This window comes from Sinocyclocheilus rhinocerous, unplaced genomic scaffold (assembly GCF_001515625.1).
Source record: "Sinocyclocheilus rhinocerous isolate Xijiao unplaced genomic scaffold, SAMN03320098_v1.1 scaffold1435, whole genome shotgun sequence".
NCBI classification, from domain to species: Eukaryota; Metazoa; Chordata; class Actinopteri; order Cypriniformes; family Cyprinidae; genus Sinocyclocheilus; species Sinocyclocheilus rhinocerous.
The window spans coordinates 973,408-993,176 of record NW_015644861.1 but is presented as its reverse complement, the minus strand read 5'-3'; the positions used below and the strand labels follow the sequence as shown (position 1 = coordinate 993,176).

The 19,769-nt window shown below is 36.1% G+C and overlaps 1 protein-coding gene across 2 annotated transcripts in view; it reads left to right on the top strand.

The window, feature by feature from the left end:
• The window catches only part of LOC107758886 (protein tweety homolog 3-like), a 33,960-nt gene extending 15,053 nt beyond the window's left edge, over positions 1 to 18,907 (top strand). Inside the window, exons 4-15 of one of the 2 annotated variants that reach the window (XM_016576714.1) lie at positions 1,423 to 1,534; positions 2,755 to 2,975; positions 3,314 to 3,409; positions 7,174 to 7,246; positions 8,053 to 8,128; positions 9,625 to 9,680; positions 9,767 to 9,859; positions 9,966 to 10,058; positions 11,258 to 11,394; positions 13,619 to 13,798; positions 14,292 to 14,367; positions 16,893 to 18,907. In XM_016576714.1, the coding sequence (XP_016432200.1) occupies positions 1,423 to 1,534; positions 2,755 to 2,975; positions 3,314 to 3,409; positions 7,174 to 7,246; positions 8,053 to 8,128; positions 9,625 to 9,680; positions 9,767 to 9,859; positions 9,966 to 10,058; positions 11,258 to 11,394; positions 13,619 to 13,798; positions 14,292 to 14,367; positions 16,893 to 17,066 (1,387 nt within the window). In that variant the 3' untranslated portion in view covers positions 17,067 to 18,907. The remainder of the gene's footprint in view (positions 1 to 1,422; positions 1,535 to 2,754; positions 2,976 to 3,313; positions 3,410 to 7,173; positions 7,247 to 8,052; positions 8,129 to 9,624; positions 9,681 to 9,766; positions 9,860 to 9,965; positions 10,059 to 11,257; positions 11,395 to 13,618; positions 13,799 to 14,291; positions 14,368 to 16,892) is intronic. The other variant, XM_016576715.1, reaches the window with a different exon arrangement.
• The last annotated feature ends 862 nt before the right edge of the window (positions 18,908 to 19,769 follow it).

Below are 19,769 nucleotides of genomic sequence, written 5' to 3'. Positions count from 1 at the left end.
CTCTTCACATGTATGTTTGAAAGTGACCCATATATGTCATCGGTTCAAGCCAACTGCTCTGAATGAACCCACATGGACCTGCACATTTAAACAAAATCAATAGCACAAATATCATGAAATTCTGTACTGAAATTCATGTACCATTGTATTTATGTGATAGTTTAAGCTACTTAAAAACATGGTACTTGAATAAAATAACATGGTAGTACCTTAGTAACTTTTGGTGCTGTTTGTTTTTGTTTTTTTAGTTAACTGTGCTTAATTATTCAGTTAGATCGCATTATCATCTTAAACCAACATTGTAGCACTTGTGAATCAAACATTTTCATACTCATTATACTTTTACAACCAGTTTTGCATACAGTTACTATTATTCTCCAAACAGAACGGTTAGCATGTGCCCACTCACACAATTTAACAGATAAACACACAAGCGGACGATTGTGGTCAGTGCTGTTAACGTGAGGGTTTCTGGGTAACAGTGGGAAAGCCTCAGTGAGCCACTTGACTCCTGACCTTAACAAAGAATGACAGCTTGACCTCTCTCTCGATATCTCTCTGCCTCACACACTCTTAAGCTAGCTCTCCCGCCTAAATCCTCTTGTGTTTGAGTGACAGAGACAAAGAGTAACACATACAGGAAAATGTGCACACGGCATCAGATAAAATGCTCACACGCACACGCTAAAACTGACTATATTTCTATTTGAATATATTTTAAAATGTATTTTATTCCTGTGATGCAAAGCTGAATTTTCAGCATCATTACTCCAGACTTCAGTGTCACATGACCCTTCAGAAATCATTCTAATATGCTGATTTGCTGCTCAACAAACATTTCTTCTTCTTATTAATGGTGATTGTGGTGCTTAATATTATTTGAAACCTATTATCAATTATTTGACATTTAAAAAGTGATCCATTTTTTAAGACCCTTTTGTAAATAGATCAAAAGAACAGCATTTGTTAAAAGTATTTACATTATATTGTAGCAATGTAAAAGTCTTTACTGTCACCTTTGATCAATTGAATGTGTGCTGGCTGGATAAAAGTATTAATTTCTTTAAAAAAAAAAAAAGAATTATAGAAGTTCTTGCAAAGAAAGTGCACGTATATACACGCAAACACAAAGAATAAAATGCAGAGCAGTTCATTCACACGTATGATTTTGATTTATTACACAAAGCATTAATTGCAAGATGGTAATTTTAGGGAAAACACACAGTTCTGTGTTTTAATGTCTTTGTGAAAGCAAAAAACAACAATGTTGGTTCAGCCAAGTTTCAGGGTCATCAAGTGGTTTTTGTTCTCTTTGCATTTCAGAATAAAGACATTGTTTGTGTGAGTGTTGAATTACAGCCTACATAAAAGAGTCTGCCACATTCACGTGAGCTAATTCCTATTTTGATCACTTTCCCGCAGTGCTGGCATTGCAGTCGGTTTCTATGGAAACGGCGAAACGTGCGATGGCATGACACGACTGACATATTCCTTGCACCATGCTAACCAAACAGTGGCAGGCATCGACAAACTGGTGAGTCATTGGCGTTTTTGTTACATTTTGCCTTATCCAGGTATTCAAAACACACTTAACTGCCCTTCTGTGGTCAGTCCTAAACGCATGACCACACTTTTCATGCATTCTACCATCTCTGCTAGCTATTTTACAGCCCTAACTAATAGGGTTTCATGGCATATACCAATACTAAAGTACTGTGGTACAGAAAATTTACCACCCTCTTTTCTGAACTCCCCACTGCTGTTGCTAGAGTTCATTGCCCTTTGCTAAACACTTTAACTTGAATAAACACTCTACTTCTGTTGCCAAATACTCCATTGCACCTCATGGCCATAGCTAAAACCCCCAGGATGCAGGGTTATTAAAAGTTCATGTATTCAGAAGGTTGAGGGTGTTATTGTTTTGGTTGGCTGGCCAGGACTTCTTGTAGGAAGCAATTATGTGTATCCAAATATCCATTAGCAGGTGTTCTGACTGTTAGAGAGCCTGAGAGGTCATGGAGTCCTAATTTTCATATATAAAACCGAAAATAAAGTTAATCTAATAATCAATTCATTAATCGAATTGTATTTGTTGTGTATAAGCATTTAAATTGCACAGCATTGAAATGTCACAGTTTCAGTGCCTTCCAAAACTTTTGAGCAAAAAGTTAACCCCTTTACAAAAGCACCCATCAGTAGGCCATCTATTGTTGTTGTCGTCTTCATTAGTTGTTGTTCTGTCACTTTAGTTTCTTTTACAACTGTCTTAAATTAAATCTGACATTTTTTTAATCAATATTGAAATGAAAAATCTTCTATTATGTTTGTTATATTGCTGTGAATTGGTTGTTAATTATTGTTTTTCATTACAGCTGTATTTCACTTTTGTTTGCCTCTTTTAAAATACATTGATCTTGCCATAAAAATAGCTATAGATGCTGGTATGGCAATAAAAAAATCAACCAATCAATCTTGATGACAACTTATGGACAGCCAATATGGTGATCTAGCAGGATGGATGATGGATGAACGATACATTTATATAATACAATATGATGAAATCAGTAGATGTACACCTAATATTTTACAATCACAAATTAAAAAAATTATGATCAGCCTGTTCTCCAGAATTCTTTGACTTGGTCAATCACTAATAATGACATAGATAATAATCTGCCAATTTGATTCAGGGGGCAGAAAAAAAATGGATCTGATTGATTGAGCCTAAAATATTTCCTCATGTTTGTGTTTTAGGTATCAGAGAGCACCAGCTGTCTGAATGAAACCCTGCAGGGGGGTTTGGTGCAGCTGGAGACCGTGTACTCCAAGCATACAGACTACCTGTCCATCGTCCAGAAACTGCAGGGTCAGCTGGACGAGCTGATCAATCTCATGGTGGAGGTGCCTTTCTGGAGCAGTATGGATCTCTCTCTGGATCACCTGGCATCCGTCACTGAGCAGTATGACTGGTACAGGTAATTATGAAGTCCAGTCAAGTCATCATGCTCTGTGATGTCTAAATTTGGCTCAGAGGTATTACCCAGATAGTGGTGGTTTCTAAAATCCTGATGGTTTTTACAAAAATGTAGTCTGGCATGACTTGTTAGCAGATGCCACATGCTTTGACGTTTTGTTATCTAATGCAGTGACATTCAGACATTAGTATGACTTAAATGTCCAAAGACATACAAATTAGAGTTTATGGACATACACAATAGAGTTTCTCAATAATAAAGTCCAGACTTGTTACTTGTGGAGTTATAAAGACATTTCCAGCCACCTGGAAGAGATCATGTGTATGTGTGTTTTGTAGGTGGTTGGGTTATCTGTGTCTGCTGCTCTTTGATGTTATAATCTGCCTGCTCGTTTTGGTTGGTCTCATACGCAACTCTAGAAGCATCTTGATCAGGTAAGTGCAAAAATGATTAACACGTGTTTTTAGTTAATATCACACACAATAGTCAAAAAATGGTCCCTAAAAACCTTTTCTCTACCTTTAGGAAACACCACATTACTTAGACTTTTGGCCAAAATATAAGAGCATTGTTTTTTTTAATCATTTTTTACAATTTTATTTAGTACCAAAATACATTACTTTTTTCCTATCCCAAAATACACTGTTTTCAGTGTTGGGAGTAACGCATTACAAAAGTAATAATATTACAGTAGGAGAAATAGCACGAGTAAAACCTGGAAACACTGGACTGGTGCCACTAACACTAAGCTATCGGAGAGCTGCGGGGTCGGAGAAGAGAAAAAAGGTGGCGGACGAGCGCAGACAAGCAACAAAAATTCAGTTTAACTAAACATAACAAAATCTGTTTTTATTAAATCATAGTCTATATGTAAAATGAATGAATAATATTTTTTTGTTGTTTGTTTCCGCTGTTCGATCGCGCCGGCGCCTCACGCACACACAGCATTGCAAACGTTGCAGCCTGTGTATCATCAGAATAAAATACAGTCAACCAAACATATAGATACACTGGTTAATTTAAATAGTGAGTAGCATTTTTTTGTTGGGGGTGCTAAGGGGGGGCTTAACAGTTCAGAGGGGTTGCTAAAAATCGAATTAAATTGAGTGAAAATAATAAACGCCTATAAGCTTCAGCATACAAATTCAGCCACCTTGTGTTTTTTATATACAGCAGCTTCGAAAAAGGCATAGGCTATTTTAGATTTTTTTTTTCTGTGGTATAAACTTCTCATATGCCACTGTTATTAGTGATATAACTTTAATATGACACTTGTGCCAAATATGACACTTACAAATTAATACAATTTATGAACGCAAATAGAAAAGAGAGAAAGTAGGGATTTTAAAATTTTATTTTAATTAATTTTTTTACACATATCTATTTAGTCATTTTTTCTGTCCATCAAGTGTCAGTCACTCTCAATGCCAACTGGTAGGAAAACATGGTAAATTCTAACCATTTTTTACAATAGATAAAGTGCCGACAATTCATACAGCTATTTCCACACAGTGGCATAGCAGACGGGCACGCACTGCGGGGGGCCCCGTGATAACCTCCCCATGCTGAGATGCGTCGTATCATGCAAGTAATGTAGGCCTGTTACATTCTTCTTATTATTAGGCCTATTATTATTATTAGGTTACTTTTATTATTAAATGACATGAAATTATTGCGCCGCAATAATTTCATAGCGCATTACCATATGGCGCGCTGTGAGGATAATTAAAATTTATGCTATTAGCTTAAACTACTCCTCATTGAAAATGTTTTTAAAAGTTTTTTTAAACAGGTCTATTAATTTATACAATTGCATTATAGGCATATAATTAAAATTATTAACACTGCAGTCATCAATGAAAATTAAGAGCAGCTTTATTTCGTGCACAGCTTGCTTGTGTTGCTTGACCCCTCCCCCATCATATCAATTGTTTATAGGCCACATATTTGGCAAATTTTTTTTAATGTTTATTTTTCAATGTTAATGAAAGTGACACCAAAAATAAGGGAACATCATTAGGAAATCCTTGGGGGGGCTGTGCCGGGGCTAAGCAAATTTCTGATGGGCCCCGTCAAGCCCCGCCCTAGCGCCGTCACTGATTAGCCTAATTCGATTTGGCTTGTTTAGCAAATTATATTTTTCATTCTTGTTTTCTTCTGAAACCGTTCAAATTGTAATGTAACTAATTACTTTCAAAAGACAGTAACTAGTAATATATAATGTATTTCATTTTGGAAGTAACTTGCCCAACACTGACTGTATTACCCTATAATATATATATATAGGCCTCCCTGTAAATCACTTTAAGGAGTCAAATATCATCTCGTAATGGGAAGGCTAATATTTGATCAGAATTTTTGATTATTGATTAGAAGTGAACTGTGATAGAACTGTGCTCCTAAATTTTTTTACATTTTAAAAGAAAAGTACGCGTAGAGCCCTGTTTAACCACTTTTTATTAATAAAAAAATTGAGAAATTCTCTCAAATTTAAATCTTTTACAAGAATTACAGCAAAAACCAGTTTGATGCAAGAATATATATTTTTATTCATATTTAAAAAATTGTATTTGAATATTACCAGTGTGAACTCCATTGACTTCAATGGATTTAATTAAATTCCTTTGAACACGACTGCTCAAAGTGGTCTAAATTTATGAAACCTACACATTCAAAACCTCATTACTCTGAAATTTTTAATGTAAATGTTAAGTGTAAGTGAAATGTTAAGTACTGTAAGAGGTCTACATATGCTGGGGTGTGAGTTTGATAGGTGCTTGAAATTAAACAAATAGTGCTTTAAAAAGTCCTTGAATCTGGTGTTCATGAAAGAGTGGGAACCCTGTATATATATATATATATATATGTATGTATATGTATTTATGTGCTGAGTTGCTATCTGTGAAACATTGTTATTGTTACCTAAAATTATTAAAAATAATTTTCATTAACTGAAAAAAAGCTGAAATAAAATAAAATATTAAATGAAAACCTAAAAATTTTTTTTTTTTAAATTTGAAATAATAATGAAATTAAATTAGTTTAGGTATGCTAAATAGACGTATTTAAAGGGAAAAAAACTAATTAAAAATGACTAATAAAACTTGAAATACAATTATAATGAAAACTGATAAGAAAAAGCTACTTCAAAGTATTGATAAACACTATAATAGAATATAAATACTAAAGTAACACTGCTATGAAATCATTTTCTGTATGGGTGTTATTGAATTTGGCAGGGCGGTTTGAGATGTGGCATTACAATACAATATAGGGAGAATGAGAAATGACCTGGAATTGAACTCTGAACATGTATCAGTAGAACTTAATGGTTGTAATTGACTTTAACTCTCACAACAAAGAAATATTGTAGTGTAAGAAAATCTAAATAATGAATGTGAGAATGTTGATATGCAAGATCACATGAAATTTCACGGTATCAAAAGGGACTTTCTTGTTTTCCTGGTGCATTGCAGGAGGTGCCTCAGGTTCGAATGCACTACCTGAGTTTACAGTTTCAGTTTGGAAATCGTTGTGTGAAAATACCTATTTTTAGCCTGTAACTATGCAAAATTGAGATCCATTCTCTGAAAGCCTTTAGAAATGGAGAGAGAGAGATAGAGCACGAATCAGAGCGGAGTTGGCAGAGGAGAGATGGATTCAGGCAAAACAAAATCTATTTAGTCTACAAGGGAGGGTGAAGATCTTCCCTTGATTCACTCTGACTCACTTTTTCACTCCTGCTGCAATTAGACACCTCTTCTGTCGCGTGTAGTGTACATGCATGTTTGTTTGTGTTTATATTAGTGTTTGAGGGCGCATGTGTATCTAGAAGCACATTTGGTCAGTGGGAGGCTGTTTGAATCACCAGAGATGTTTACTAACTGGGTTACTCACCATGAGCCTAAACATGTTTTAAAAGAAGCCAACCAGAAAATATCCATCAACAACACAGAAACATTTCGGCTTTGCTTACAGGAATAACTAGACACTCATCCGCCTAGTCTCACCATTAAACGGCAACTCAGATGACACCCATTTTAGTTCAGAAGAATTAAAATAAGCACTTTAAAACATCTTCAAAGTGTCCAGAATGTTTTCCATTGTAAGCGCATGACTGTAAACACTGTTTTTTCAAACTGAGGGATGAGTGCAAAGTATCTTCAGTGGTTATTAATAATCTCTTTCTGTCCTTCAGCGTTTGTTTGCTAGGTGTGCTGACGCTGGTGATCAGCTGGGCTTCACTTGGGCTGGAGTTTTCTGTTGCTGTAGTGAGTAAATTAGCAGAAACACCTTTAATTCTCTTTCATTTTATATCAGTATATTTATGTTTGGTTCTATGGCTGTCTAAAGAGAGTTTTAAATAATAAACTCACTAAGTGAAGCCAAATTAACATTAAGATTAAGATTATTTTCTTCAGGAAAATATTGGCATTATATGTAATTAAGTATATACACATTTTTTAAAAATGTGGGGTCGATTTATTTATTTATTTATTTTTTAATGTTTTTGAAAAGTCTATTATGTTCACCAAGGCTGCATTTATTTGATCAAAATTCAGTAAAACAGTAATATTGCAAAATATGATTACAGAGTAAAATAACTGTTTTCTATTTTAATATATTTCAAAATGTAATTTAGTCATGTGATGATAAAGCTGAATTTTCAGCATCTTTACGCCAGTCTTTATTGTCACATGATCCTTCAGAAATCATACTAATATGCTGATTTGGCATTCAAGAAACATTTATTATTATTATTATTATTATTATTATTATTATCAGTGCTGAAAACGGTTGTGGTGCTTTATTTTTGTGGAAACCGTGATACATTGCTTGCAGGATTCTGTGTAAAAGTTCAAAAGCATTTATTAGGAATATAATTTTTTACAGCTCCTGTCACTTTTGATCAATTTAATACGTCCTAGCTGGATAAAAGTTTACATTTCTTAAAAAAAATAAATAAAATTACTGACCCCAAACTTTGGAATGATTTATGTTTGAAATGAGAATTATAGATAAAGTTGTACAAAGAAAAAGTGCAAATATATGATGTTGGTGGTGTTCTCTTCCTCAGACTGCCAGTGATTTTTGTGTTGCCCCTGACTCTTACATCACCAAAGTAACACGTGAGAACGTTGATATCAAACAAGGTATGTGCTCCTAAGTCAAGTTCCGTTTATTTGTCTTTCACACAGTTTACACAGGGTTCACTGGGCATTGAAATGCTTGTGACGAGGCTCAGATCACAAAAGAATACAAGATGGTATAGACAGATATATCAAGTTAACAAAAGTAATGTAAATATATAGTATATATTGAGAGTACAGATCAAAGAAAGTAGTAAATGCTGAACTCAAATTCACACATGGTTGCCATTAATTTCAATCTATTTATTTTCTTATTTGCATTTTATTAATTAAATGATATACTGATAATTCAGTGCATACTGATGTGTATCAAGTCTTGTGTATGCCTACAAATGCTCTCATTCATTCACTTGAAATGTCCTGGAGCATTGCTATGCAGAGGAGGCTTTCTTAAAGAGTGTTTATGTACAAAGCAGGATTTGTATCCTGCTCTCAGACCTCGGCTTTCCTGGACAGACATGAATGTCATTGCTAATTAGTTCCCACAGGGGATACGATTCATGACCCTCTCAGTCCCTACACAACACATTCACAATCAACCCTCATTCACACTTGCATACACACTTATGCTTTACTGCTGGAAGCATTTGTGTTTCTCTGTATTGAAGGTAAGGCACTGGGAGGTGTGTCTGCAGGCCAGTAAATCTGGCAAATAATTTAACATCTGTGTATTTACTTCCTCCTACATATTAATTTTATGTAATTGACACTTAATATACTACTATTCAAAATTTTGGGGTCAGGAAGATTTTTAGAAAAAGAAATGAATTTTATTTAGCAAGTATGCCTTATCTTACAGACCCCAATCTTCTGAATGGTTATGCATTGTAATAGTAGCAATTGATAAATACACAAAATGAGTGAAAATTGGTTTACACAATATTTATTAAAATTCACTCAAACTTATTTTAAAGGAAAATTGTGCTATATTGGCCAGTACATCATCTTATCCATCTGCACCCACTATGAGTGTGATGATTTAGGCTGAGGTTAATTAATCATTAAACCGCTGCCCGAGGTCATTCTACTGCTGCTCCTCTCAGTCTCTCTCTCTTGTCTCTTTTTCAAGCACATGAATCCATAGTAATTGGGTTCAGATTCATGCAGCGTCTTTACAGTCATCTCTCTCTCACATACGCTCATACTCACACATACACACAGAAAAGAAACGTGACATCTTAACAAATGAAGCTAGTTGGCAGTTGTCAGTAATCTCAGCCAGCTGGCTTAGTAAATAATGAACTAGCGGGTCACAGTGACTCATGAGAGGCAGATGCATGCAGCACTTTCAACAGATTTACTGCTACGTTTTATTAGTTTGCATCGGCTTGAGTTGATTTCAACAATATTTCAACATCTGATCAAGAATTATCTGTTTGTTGACCAACAGAAGACGTAGGCAGTGTTTGGGAAACCTACCATTATGTGATGTCACACATTTGAACATAGTTATTGGAATTCATATGTATTTGTTATTATCTATGTTATATGTGTGTTAGATATCCTGCAGTATTATCTGAAGTGCAGCATGGGACAGACCAACCCATTTCAGCAGGTACATAATTACTCTTTCTTTGTTCTCTTTCTCATTGTCACTCTTGTTCTCTTTCATGGATTATAAATCGGTCCTCTGATTTGCAGAAACTCTCCGGAAGCCATAAAGCTCTTGTGGAGATGCAGGATGATGTTTCCGAGCTCTTGCGCTCCGCTATCCGAGAATTCCCTAAGACAAAGGTGTGAGATTGCAGATGTCTTTGAGAGTGAGAGTGAGCGTTGCTGTACTCGGTATGTGGATGTTTATCAGTTTATGTGCTTTGTCTCTTTATGGGTTGGTTATCAGAGTAACCTGGAGGACATGCAAGCGGTGTTAAACTCCACTGAAGTCAGTCTCCATCACCTCACTGCCCTGGTCGATTGTCGGAGCCTGCACATGGTATGTGTGTTAAGATGAAAAATATACAAAAATATTTTTTTACACTGCCAAGTTGATTCTGTGTAATGACAAAATGATGCATAAAAGCCATGTTAAAATATGTTGCCTCTGACCCACCTTACCCCCTGATATCTGTGTCTTACAAAAACTTTCTTAGAATTGTTCAGTGTGGTGGAAATCACAACACAATTGTGGGACAATCAGATTCACACAATAAATATTAAGATTAATTTTTAAGTTTAAAATTGAAAGTCTGGGTTTGGGTAAAACGATAAAATCCATACCCAAAATGCTTTTGAAGAGTAGCAAAAATACATTATGGTGAAATGCATGGTAAAAATGTATACAAGACATACACTACCATTCAGAAGTTTGGGGTCAGTAAGTTGGGGGTTTTATAATTTTTGAGAAATTAACTTTTGCTCAACAAGGACACATTAAATTGTTCAGTAGTGACAGTAAAGACATTTTTAATGTTACAAAAGATTTCTATTTCAAATCAATTCTGTTCTTTTAATTTCCACAGATTCAAATTAATTAACAATAATAATAAGAAGAAGAAATGTCTTGATCACTGGAGTAATGCTGTAACTGCTGAAAATTCAGCTTTGCGGTCACAAGAATAAATTAAATTTTAAAATATAATAAAATAGAAAACAGTTATTTAAATTTGTAATAATATTTCACAATATTACTGTATTTTCCCCACCCCCATGTGAGATGCCGAATCCCTGACAAAAAACCCCGCCGCTTAATCCCCCCCGTCTAGCTTGTACTAATATGAACAGTGTCTAAAACTTTGTATTATGAGCACTTCCTGTGTTTGTTTGCCTCTTTATGATGAATTGCTTGTTGTATTCCTCAATTGTTAGTCGCTTTGGATAAAAACGTCTGCTAAATGAATAAATGTAAATGTAAATATACAGTACAAATCTACAGCCTCGGTGAGCTTGGTGAGAATTCTTTCAAAAACATAAAAAATGTTACTGACCCTAAACTTTTGAATGGTAGAGTATTATAAAATGGGGCATAAGTCTGTTCAAAGTTGAAGGAACACACATATATTACTTTCCATGATTGTGCTTGTGCTTCCTGTGCAAATGCATTTATGCCACATCCTTTACAGTGTTGAAAGACTTCTAAAGCAAGAACAGACTTTTCATATGGCTGTTCATCATTGGTTTTTTTCTGTCTCACAGGACTATGTGCAGGCTCTGACCGGACTGTGTTACGATGGAGTGGAGGGGCTCATTTATCTGGTCCTCTTCTCATTTGTCACTGCGCTAATGTTTAGCTCCATCGTTTGCAGTGTGCCTCACACCTGGCAGAGCAAGAGGTGAGAGGGCAAGGGTCAAAATACACCCCAAAAAAAAGATGTGGGGTGGGTTGAGGAGGGCAAGGTATGTAAACGCAGCTCCAGTAGATAGACAGAGAATTGACTGCCAGTCACGTCTTTGTTTAATGCTTTTATTGTGACATCTGCTCCTTATGTTTTCACATATTAATCATCTTCTCATGACTGTGAAGCTTCTGTTGTCTTGTCGTTCATTCCTCTTTGTGTCATAGATTTGGAAAACCCACTGCCCTGTAGTATGTGTGAGAGACACACTTGTTTTGTAGTGCTATATGGGTAACCTAAATATAGCTCGCGTATAAAAGAAAAATAGCAGTACATTTTGAAAGGAGTATTTTGAATTACGGTGATGGAGGAATTTGTTATTTGACTCACGGTATAGCATCTGTCTGTAATAGCACTTGTGTATCTATGAAAAGGGAAAGAACAAAGAGACCCTATTCCAAATTCTGTGCAAAGGCAGACTGACAGTACTGTGGAAGATGCTGCCTTCCTTTGGGCTATCTTGAAACTGCAAGAAAGGCTGATGTGCATTTGTGAAGAGTATCATCATCATTGAAACATGTTGGTGATGTGAAAACTTCATTTGCTTAGATTACACACTGAGCAGGCTGGATTGGAAAAGGTCTGTTAAGAGTTACATGTACAAAAGATTTCTTGATCAAAGTGGCATCCAAATCTACACTTTCACAGATCCACTTTTTCTTTTTTTATTCCTTTCCTTTAAAATGCGTTGTTTTTTCCCCCTTTTTTTACGTTTCAGATCCAATTCATAGTGGTTGTTTGTTGATTTAATGCATGACTTAAATCACGGAGAGAACGTTCAGTGGTTACTGAGGACAATCCATTGGAAATGCGATGGAAATCCACAGTAGTTTTTGTGAGACTTTTTTATTTTTAAGTTCAGTTGAATTGCTTCTGACTAACATCATGGCTGTAGGATTGTTTTGACTTTATTTATTTATTTATTTGGTTGGTTGGTTTGATTTATTTATTTTTACATTGACAGCGCACATGTATTAAAGCAAATACATAACAGATGAAAATGAGATGCTGCCCCGTTTTAGCATCCTGACTGCCAAGTTTACTCTTATTCTATAATTGCCCATACGACTAAGATTAGTTAGAAATACTAGTAGGCCTACTGACTGAGCTTAGTTTTTCCATCAGTTGGCAGATAAACTATTTTCTAATTAGTTTAACTACATCATTCAATAAGCCATTAGAAGTCATTTATATTAAAAGTGGCTTTTAAAATCAAGAGTTGAGAGTTTCATGTACGTTAGAAACTCCTAGTAAACATTTTTTAAAATATGAATATTACATAAAATATAATAATGTACATTACCGCTCAAAAATGGAGTTTAAATGTCTTTGAAAGAAATCTCTTATGCTCACCAAGGCTGCATTTATTTGACAAAAAACTATAATATTGTGAAATATTAGTAAAATCTAAAATAACTATTTTCTATTTGTATACATTTTAAAATGTAATTTATTCCTTTGATAGCAAAGGTGAATTTTCAGCAGCCAATTGTCCAGTCTTCAGTGTCACTTTGAATTCATTTGAAAGTTCTAAAGAAAAGCAATTTAATGTCCTTGCTGAATAAAAGTATTCATTTTCTTTTTACTTCATTTCTAATACTCACCCAAACTTTGAACAGTAGTGTATTTGATATTTTACATAAACATTTTATAATTTTAATATAATATAAAATAATGTAAGATCATTTTAATTGTAATTTTTTTTCTTTTTTCTTTAGATTTTTTTTAAAATTATTTTTTCACACATCGTTGGCTAAAAGGTATTGAGAGACTTTTAAATACTCGATGTAAGTGTGGAGTTTGAGGATTTAAGATAAAATTTAATCTGAATGCATGTGATTCATATAAAGCATGCAATGACTCAAGCTCAAGTAAGATTTTTTTTTTTTTTTTTCTAAAGTATATTTTTTCACAGTCATGAAAATTCACTCTGAAGAGAACTCTCCCCTTTGTAAAACGACAGAGATAAAGAATGGGAAAACTAATGCGAGAAACATGTCATTTTGCCAGTACCCATCATCAGTATGCTTTAGAGTCATATGAGGAATGGCGCGAAAAATGGTTTTAAAGAGATCTTCACCAAGTCTAGTGAGAGGAGAGACCTTTTTCCCTCCCCTCTGACCCAGGGGCACGTGTTTGACCTGTGCTAATTTGTCTGAAGGTCTGAGGAGGAGGATGGCGATGAGACTTCGGCCACACTCGGCCCGCGAGCGCCGCACGATAACCTGTACCGCGTACACATGCCTAGCCTGTACAGCTGTGGCAGCAGCACCTACGGCAGCGAGGCTAGTCTCCCCGCTGCGGCACACACTGTCAGCAACGCACCAGTCACTGAGTACATGTGAGTGTAGCCATGCTAACCTCATCCTAATGCATGGGCTGGATTTGAAGGGCCGTACCGGTTTTACAGGTCCTGTAGTATAGGCTCGCTAGCATAGATTACTGCATGGGCTTTGCTCTCTTTACTGTAGATTTTAGATCAGTTGTTATACTGCATGGGTTTTACGTCTTAATTAAAGTTATTATATATAAAGCCCCTGAAACAAACATATTATGGCATGGGAAGTATAAGTAGATAATTCAGCTTGTGCAATGAGTTTTACTATATGATAGATAATGTATGACGCAACCCAAGCGATATCTATCATGATCTACATATATGGTCGATATGACTCAATATAGTGCATAGTGGTATCACTCAATGGCTTTGCGTATTACTCCCACCCTGCAGTTCAAAGCTTTCTGTCAGATTTGTAAAGTTTAGTGCATCGCCGTGTGGAAATCCCTCTCATGAAGAGGGAGTCAGAGTAACTGGTATCTTGTTTGTGACGCAGGAGCCAGAATGCTAACTTTCAGACCCCTCGGTGCGAGAACACGCCACTCATTGGCAGAGAATCCCCCCCGCCGTCAGTAAGTGCACAAGCACATTTACACAAACACACATGTCTGCAGATGTGCAGTCGGCATCTAGCGCAGTGTCACACATTCAGTTACTCTTTTAGTAAATGGATCTTCTTGGAACCCTGCCCCATGCTTGACATAATTGATTTCTAGTTCTGTAGATAATCCAGAAAGCAGGATGTTACTGTGATAAGCCTCTTACTGATAAGTATGTAATTACTAGCTTTGACAACTGTAAAACTTCACTTTTAGCATAGTTTTAGAATACTGAAAAACATTGTCAACTCAAACACACGTAAAGAGTCTTGAAGGTCATTTTGGCAGCCTGTATGCGACACTTATTACAAGTCGTCTTTGTGTAACTGCCACAAAAAAAGTCCTCACAAACAACAAGGTGAAATAGATCCAGCCAAATTTGCCATCATTTCCTTTGAATGTGAAATAAAAGGTTTTCTTTTCCATACAATAAATGTAAATGCCAATGGGAAGGACGTCCAAACCTGACAAAAAAAAGCACCATAAAAGCTGTTTATGTGAAGTGAAGCCTTGTGATAGCTTTATGTGAGGAAGAGACCCAAATAAAACTGCAAGATGTAGTGTTGTCATTATACTGGAATTTACGGAATAACTTTGATACAATATGTTTTCAATACCATGGGGTATTATTGTTATTATTACAAACACGAACGAGAAATGCTGTAATTGTCTGTCCACAAAAATGTTGGAAATTATGTGACTGTGAAAAAGCACAACACGTGGCAATTACAACACAATGCATGTTAAACTCACAGAACATGCAAAGATGGAGTTAGCTCCATTTACTGTGAAACGAGCCACTGTGAAACGCTGGATCATGAGCTGCTAGCATGTAAAAACATAATGATGCACTTCGCTCTGAAACACACAGCACAACTGACAATATACTTGATTATATAACACTGCGTGTCAACTTAAAGTCAGAGAGAGGAGAGAGCGAGAAAGCGCAGTTGGTACAAGTGTATTAGTGCTGTGGAAAATGAGCATTGAAACTCTTTCAAATATTCAGAATCGATATGTTTAAAAAAATCAAAACATCTAACAGTATTTAAATGTAAAAGGAAGAATTTCTGCAAACAACAACGTGAATTTCGGTCTGTTCCTCTCACAAAGCTATTGTGTGGCTTCAGAAGACTTGTAATATAATGCATGGATTGTATGGACTACTTTTAGGGTATTTTTATGGCCTTTGTTTGTCATTTTTGGTGCTTAACAGTGTCCATTTCCCTTCATATGCATTGTATGAAAAAGGGCTGCATGAACATTTTGTTAAATTTCTCTTTTTGTGTTCTATAGGAGATCATTTGTACGGGTTTGGAGTAAATAGTGATAGATTATGCATTTGGGTAAACTATTCCTTTAAAGAATATTCTGAGATGGCATTTATTGCTCCTATTTTCAAGTCAAGGCTCCTCATTGAGTGGAAGTGGGTTTTGCAGTGCTTTACAGAATCCTGGAGTTTGCATGATTGCATGTATAGTCAATGACAAGATGTGAGAATGCTTCTCCTGGTTCAGCGCAGTGAATAAGGGAGCATGGTACTCTTTTTGAAGTGGCAGGGCGGCTCTTTTAATCAGACTTGGCATGCAAGGACATCCTTCATTCTCCCATTAGTTTGAGTTTAGAAAACGAGAACACTTCGACCTCTTCCAAGCGCCGCTCTCACTCCGTCTTACTTTCTAGGTGTTTTTTTCCTTTTGATTTTGTGTTTTTGGGCCCTGGACATGACGCATGCGTATTCAAACTCCAGACTGGAGAGACCACTCAAGAATCCATGATTCTTTGAAAGGATGTAATCTTATTCCCAGTAATGTCATTGTCCAGGATGCTGCTTTTTGGTGCCTGTCCTTGCTGGAATTTGAATAACTGATATATTATGGAATAGTCTCTCCTTCTAAGGATTTTATGATTGAAAATATGCATGAATTTGGTCTCTTTCTCACCCTACTGAAAAACATCCCTCATGCATGTCTGTTTTGTAAAGTGTCTCAACAGTATTCACCCACATATAGCGGCATTATCTATATGTGTTGTTTTCATTCACTGTTCTTTTCATTTCCTATTTGTCATTTGTGTTAAATTTTCTTCTTTTCTTTCATTTTCACATTAATTGCACTCTTTTTAATGGAACTTGAACTCAAAAGCCGATCGTGAGGAGAATAGTGTGAATAGCCGATAGTGTGCATCATCACAGTAACTCTTGGCTTTAACAAAACCATCAGGCTGTCCAAATGACTGTCAGTTTGTCTGTTACGCATGTGAGTGAGTTAGTGAGAGCGACAGAATGAGGTTCATATTTATATGTGCTTCATGTTTGTAGGACATATGGCTCTCTCCTAATGCCCATTTAGATGCTGTAACTTTTCTTTACTTTGACTAAATAATTGTGTCGACCATATTTGGAAAAAGGTTTAGATTGTATTGTAAAAACAACTCTTCAAAATGATGTGATTGTGTCTTCCCTCCCCTTTTCCTTGTTTTCTCACCCTGTTTTGCAGTACACCTCAAGCATGAGGGCCAAATATCTGGCAACCAGCCGCCCAGACCAGTCAAGGCCATCAGAATCCCAGAACGGACTGGCGCCCAACATGCGACCAGACCTAACCAGCCGTTCAGCTCCAAACAGCCGACCAAATTCAGCTATCCACCGACCCCACTCCTCCATCCATTAACTATCATCAAATGCGTAACCAATAGTCATCTACCTGTCAGGTCTACCAGTAGGACATTTGTCTCCGCCTCGATGTTCGCCAGTAAAGAAATTCTTTATCCGATTGGAATCAGTCATCCATGCTTACCTACTCTGTCTTCCTAAAGACTCCATTCTGCTAAACCTTTATTCAGACTGCCATTTTTTTAACTCCCCTAATCTCACACAATGCTTCACAGCAACTACACTGCCCTCTTCTGGAGGACTCCTCTCAGTCCTCAGCACAGTAAGCTCCCTTACTACCCTTACAGAGATTCTCTCAGGGCAGCCATATTGGCAAGGACTGCGGGACCACATTATCACAGCAGGATAATGGTTTATATCACTGTCATTTTTAAATATCTTTCCGTGCTGTGCAATGAAATGTCACTATGACATTTGATTTTAGGATGGAGTTCTATTTTTAAGTGTTTTGCAAAATTACATCTAGTTTAACAAGGTTTTAAAGATGCAGCTTTTGTGCTTTCTCTGCAGTTCCTGACAATATGGCAGCATTCTACTACTGCAGCCACAATCCAAGGTATTCGTCATTGCTATTTGATGTTAACGGAGATGTTTACTCCTTTACTAATGTTCACATACTTGTGACTCTGTGGTTAAACAAATGTTCCCGTCATCGAAGGCCGATCTTTGTATTTACAGTACAGTGTAATCTATGGTGTACCACAGTGTGTGAACTGACAGCCATCAAGCCTTTGAGCCATTATGCGCATTCAATATCTTATTCTAGAAGGGAAACAATTGCACAGCACACTATCGGTGTGTGTTTGTGTGCGTGGCGTGTTTGCCTTGTGCATTAGTGAGTGTGCTTTAAAATGGCACAACTCGCGAGCTTTGCTCTTTGTAAATAGTAAGTGTTTTTGTACTCTAAAAAATGTCTAAATGATTAACACTACAAACTCAGTGCACTAGTCTTCTGTGTAACAGTGCAGTGCAACATTTGCCGTGGCTTAGAGCTGCAGTGAAGAATACCTGTAAGAAAAAAATTGTCAATGAACTGTGATGAAATAATAGTTTTGTTGACATATCACTTGAATTTGTGAATACACTTGTGGGTGCTCGTGTGTATGTGCACACTTTAAATGTGAATATTTCTAACGGAGGAAATTTTGTGAAAAAGGTGAAGAAGGGATACCTGGACAAAAAGAGAAATGCCTCCCCACTGCCCCACATGTACATATTTTTTCTGTTCAGGCTTGTTGTCCAGGCTTCACATTCTTTAGCAGGAGATTTTTTTTTTTTTGTAGTGAATTGGATTTTATTTTCACCATGGTCAGCCTTTTCCTTTTTCTTTTTTTAACATTTATGGGGAAACACTTCTCTGTGGTGTTGATGGATCTGCAATATGGACACTGGACTTGTGCCACTAACAGGACTTTTGTGGTTTCGCCACCTTTCTGCAGGAGAAAGATGAAACAAAAAATTGTGGAAAAAAAGCGACGGGGACAATGAAGCTAAGGAAAGTTCCTCCTTGTCATGCAGTCACTAAGTAAGACTTGTGTGGATGTAGTGTAAGATAACCTAGCTGTCTTTACCAAGTGCAGTATTGTTGGTTTCATTTACTTGCATCCAGTGTCATAAGGCTGACATAACAGTGTTTAGACGTTGTCACGACGCCGGTCAACCGCTAATGTTATCATGCGTAAGATGTGGTATCTACCACACTCAAAACATCGCACATTGTTTCTTGAACGTAGGTGTTCATTTGATTTTGATTTTAATAAATATCATAAATTACATTAGCAGGTAGAAATGTCATTTTAAACTGGAGAATGCTATAAAACTGTATCTTTTATGACTTTGTGACACCCTCAGTCAATTGAGGTTGGTTGTTGTTTGAATTGTCTTTTTGTGTAACAAAAGTGGATGCTGTGTTTGGATGCCAGCAGGAAAGGGCTTGAAATCCCTAAACTTCTAAGATCATGCACAGACACGCTTTGAACATGTAGTGTCATGCAACCACTAAGTTACAATCCTAGAATAACACTCGTGCACAAAAAGTGTCAATGCAACACTAGATGTTTCACACAAACACTGAATATTACAGAAAAAGTGAGTTGTTTTACAAGCAACACAAACGGATAAAAAATGCACCTTACCACTCAATAGACACAATGTAAAATTGCTCGGAAATATGAGTCTTTTTATAGTATTTACATGTATTCAACCACTAACCATCATATAGAGACAATCCAAATGTTCGGATCTATGAGTCTGTACCATATAATGCAGTTGCATGACTGAAGGAAATATGAGGAAGAAATATTCTGCCTTTCTTAACGTTTTCATACAGTAACCTTTCTTTCTGTAAATGTACACTTTTTTTCTAGCGTATTCTTGTTAGCTTTCTATTGTATAGACTATAACAAATGAGCCTACTCACTCCTTTCTAAATGTGAATAAGAATGGTTCGTCATAAATTGATGTTTTGATAACAATTCTTATGGATTTTTTCATGTTTTTTTATGTTTTTTCATTTGTGATTAAGATGTTGTACATGTTAGAAAAATTGATTTTCTGAGCCTGGATTCAATGTTTTAATAATATATTAAAATGAACTTATCTGGTGCATGGTGTTGAGCATCAGTGCCTGAAGACAAAGAAAAAGAAAATCACTCGATCAAGGTATCAATGCATTTATCAAGATATGCTCTACAGAGGGGCA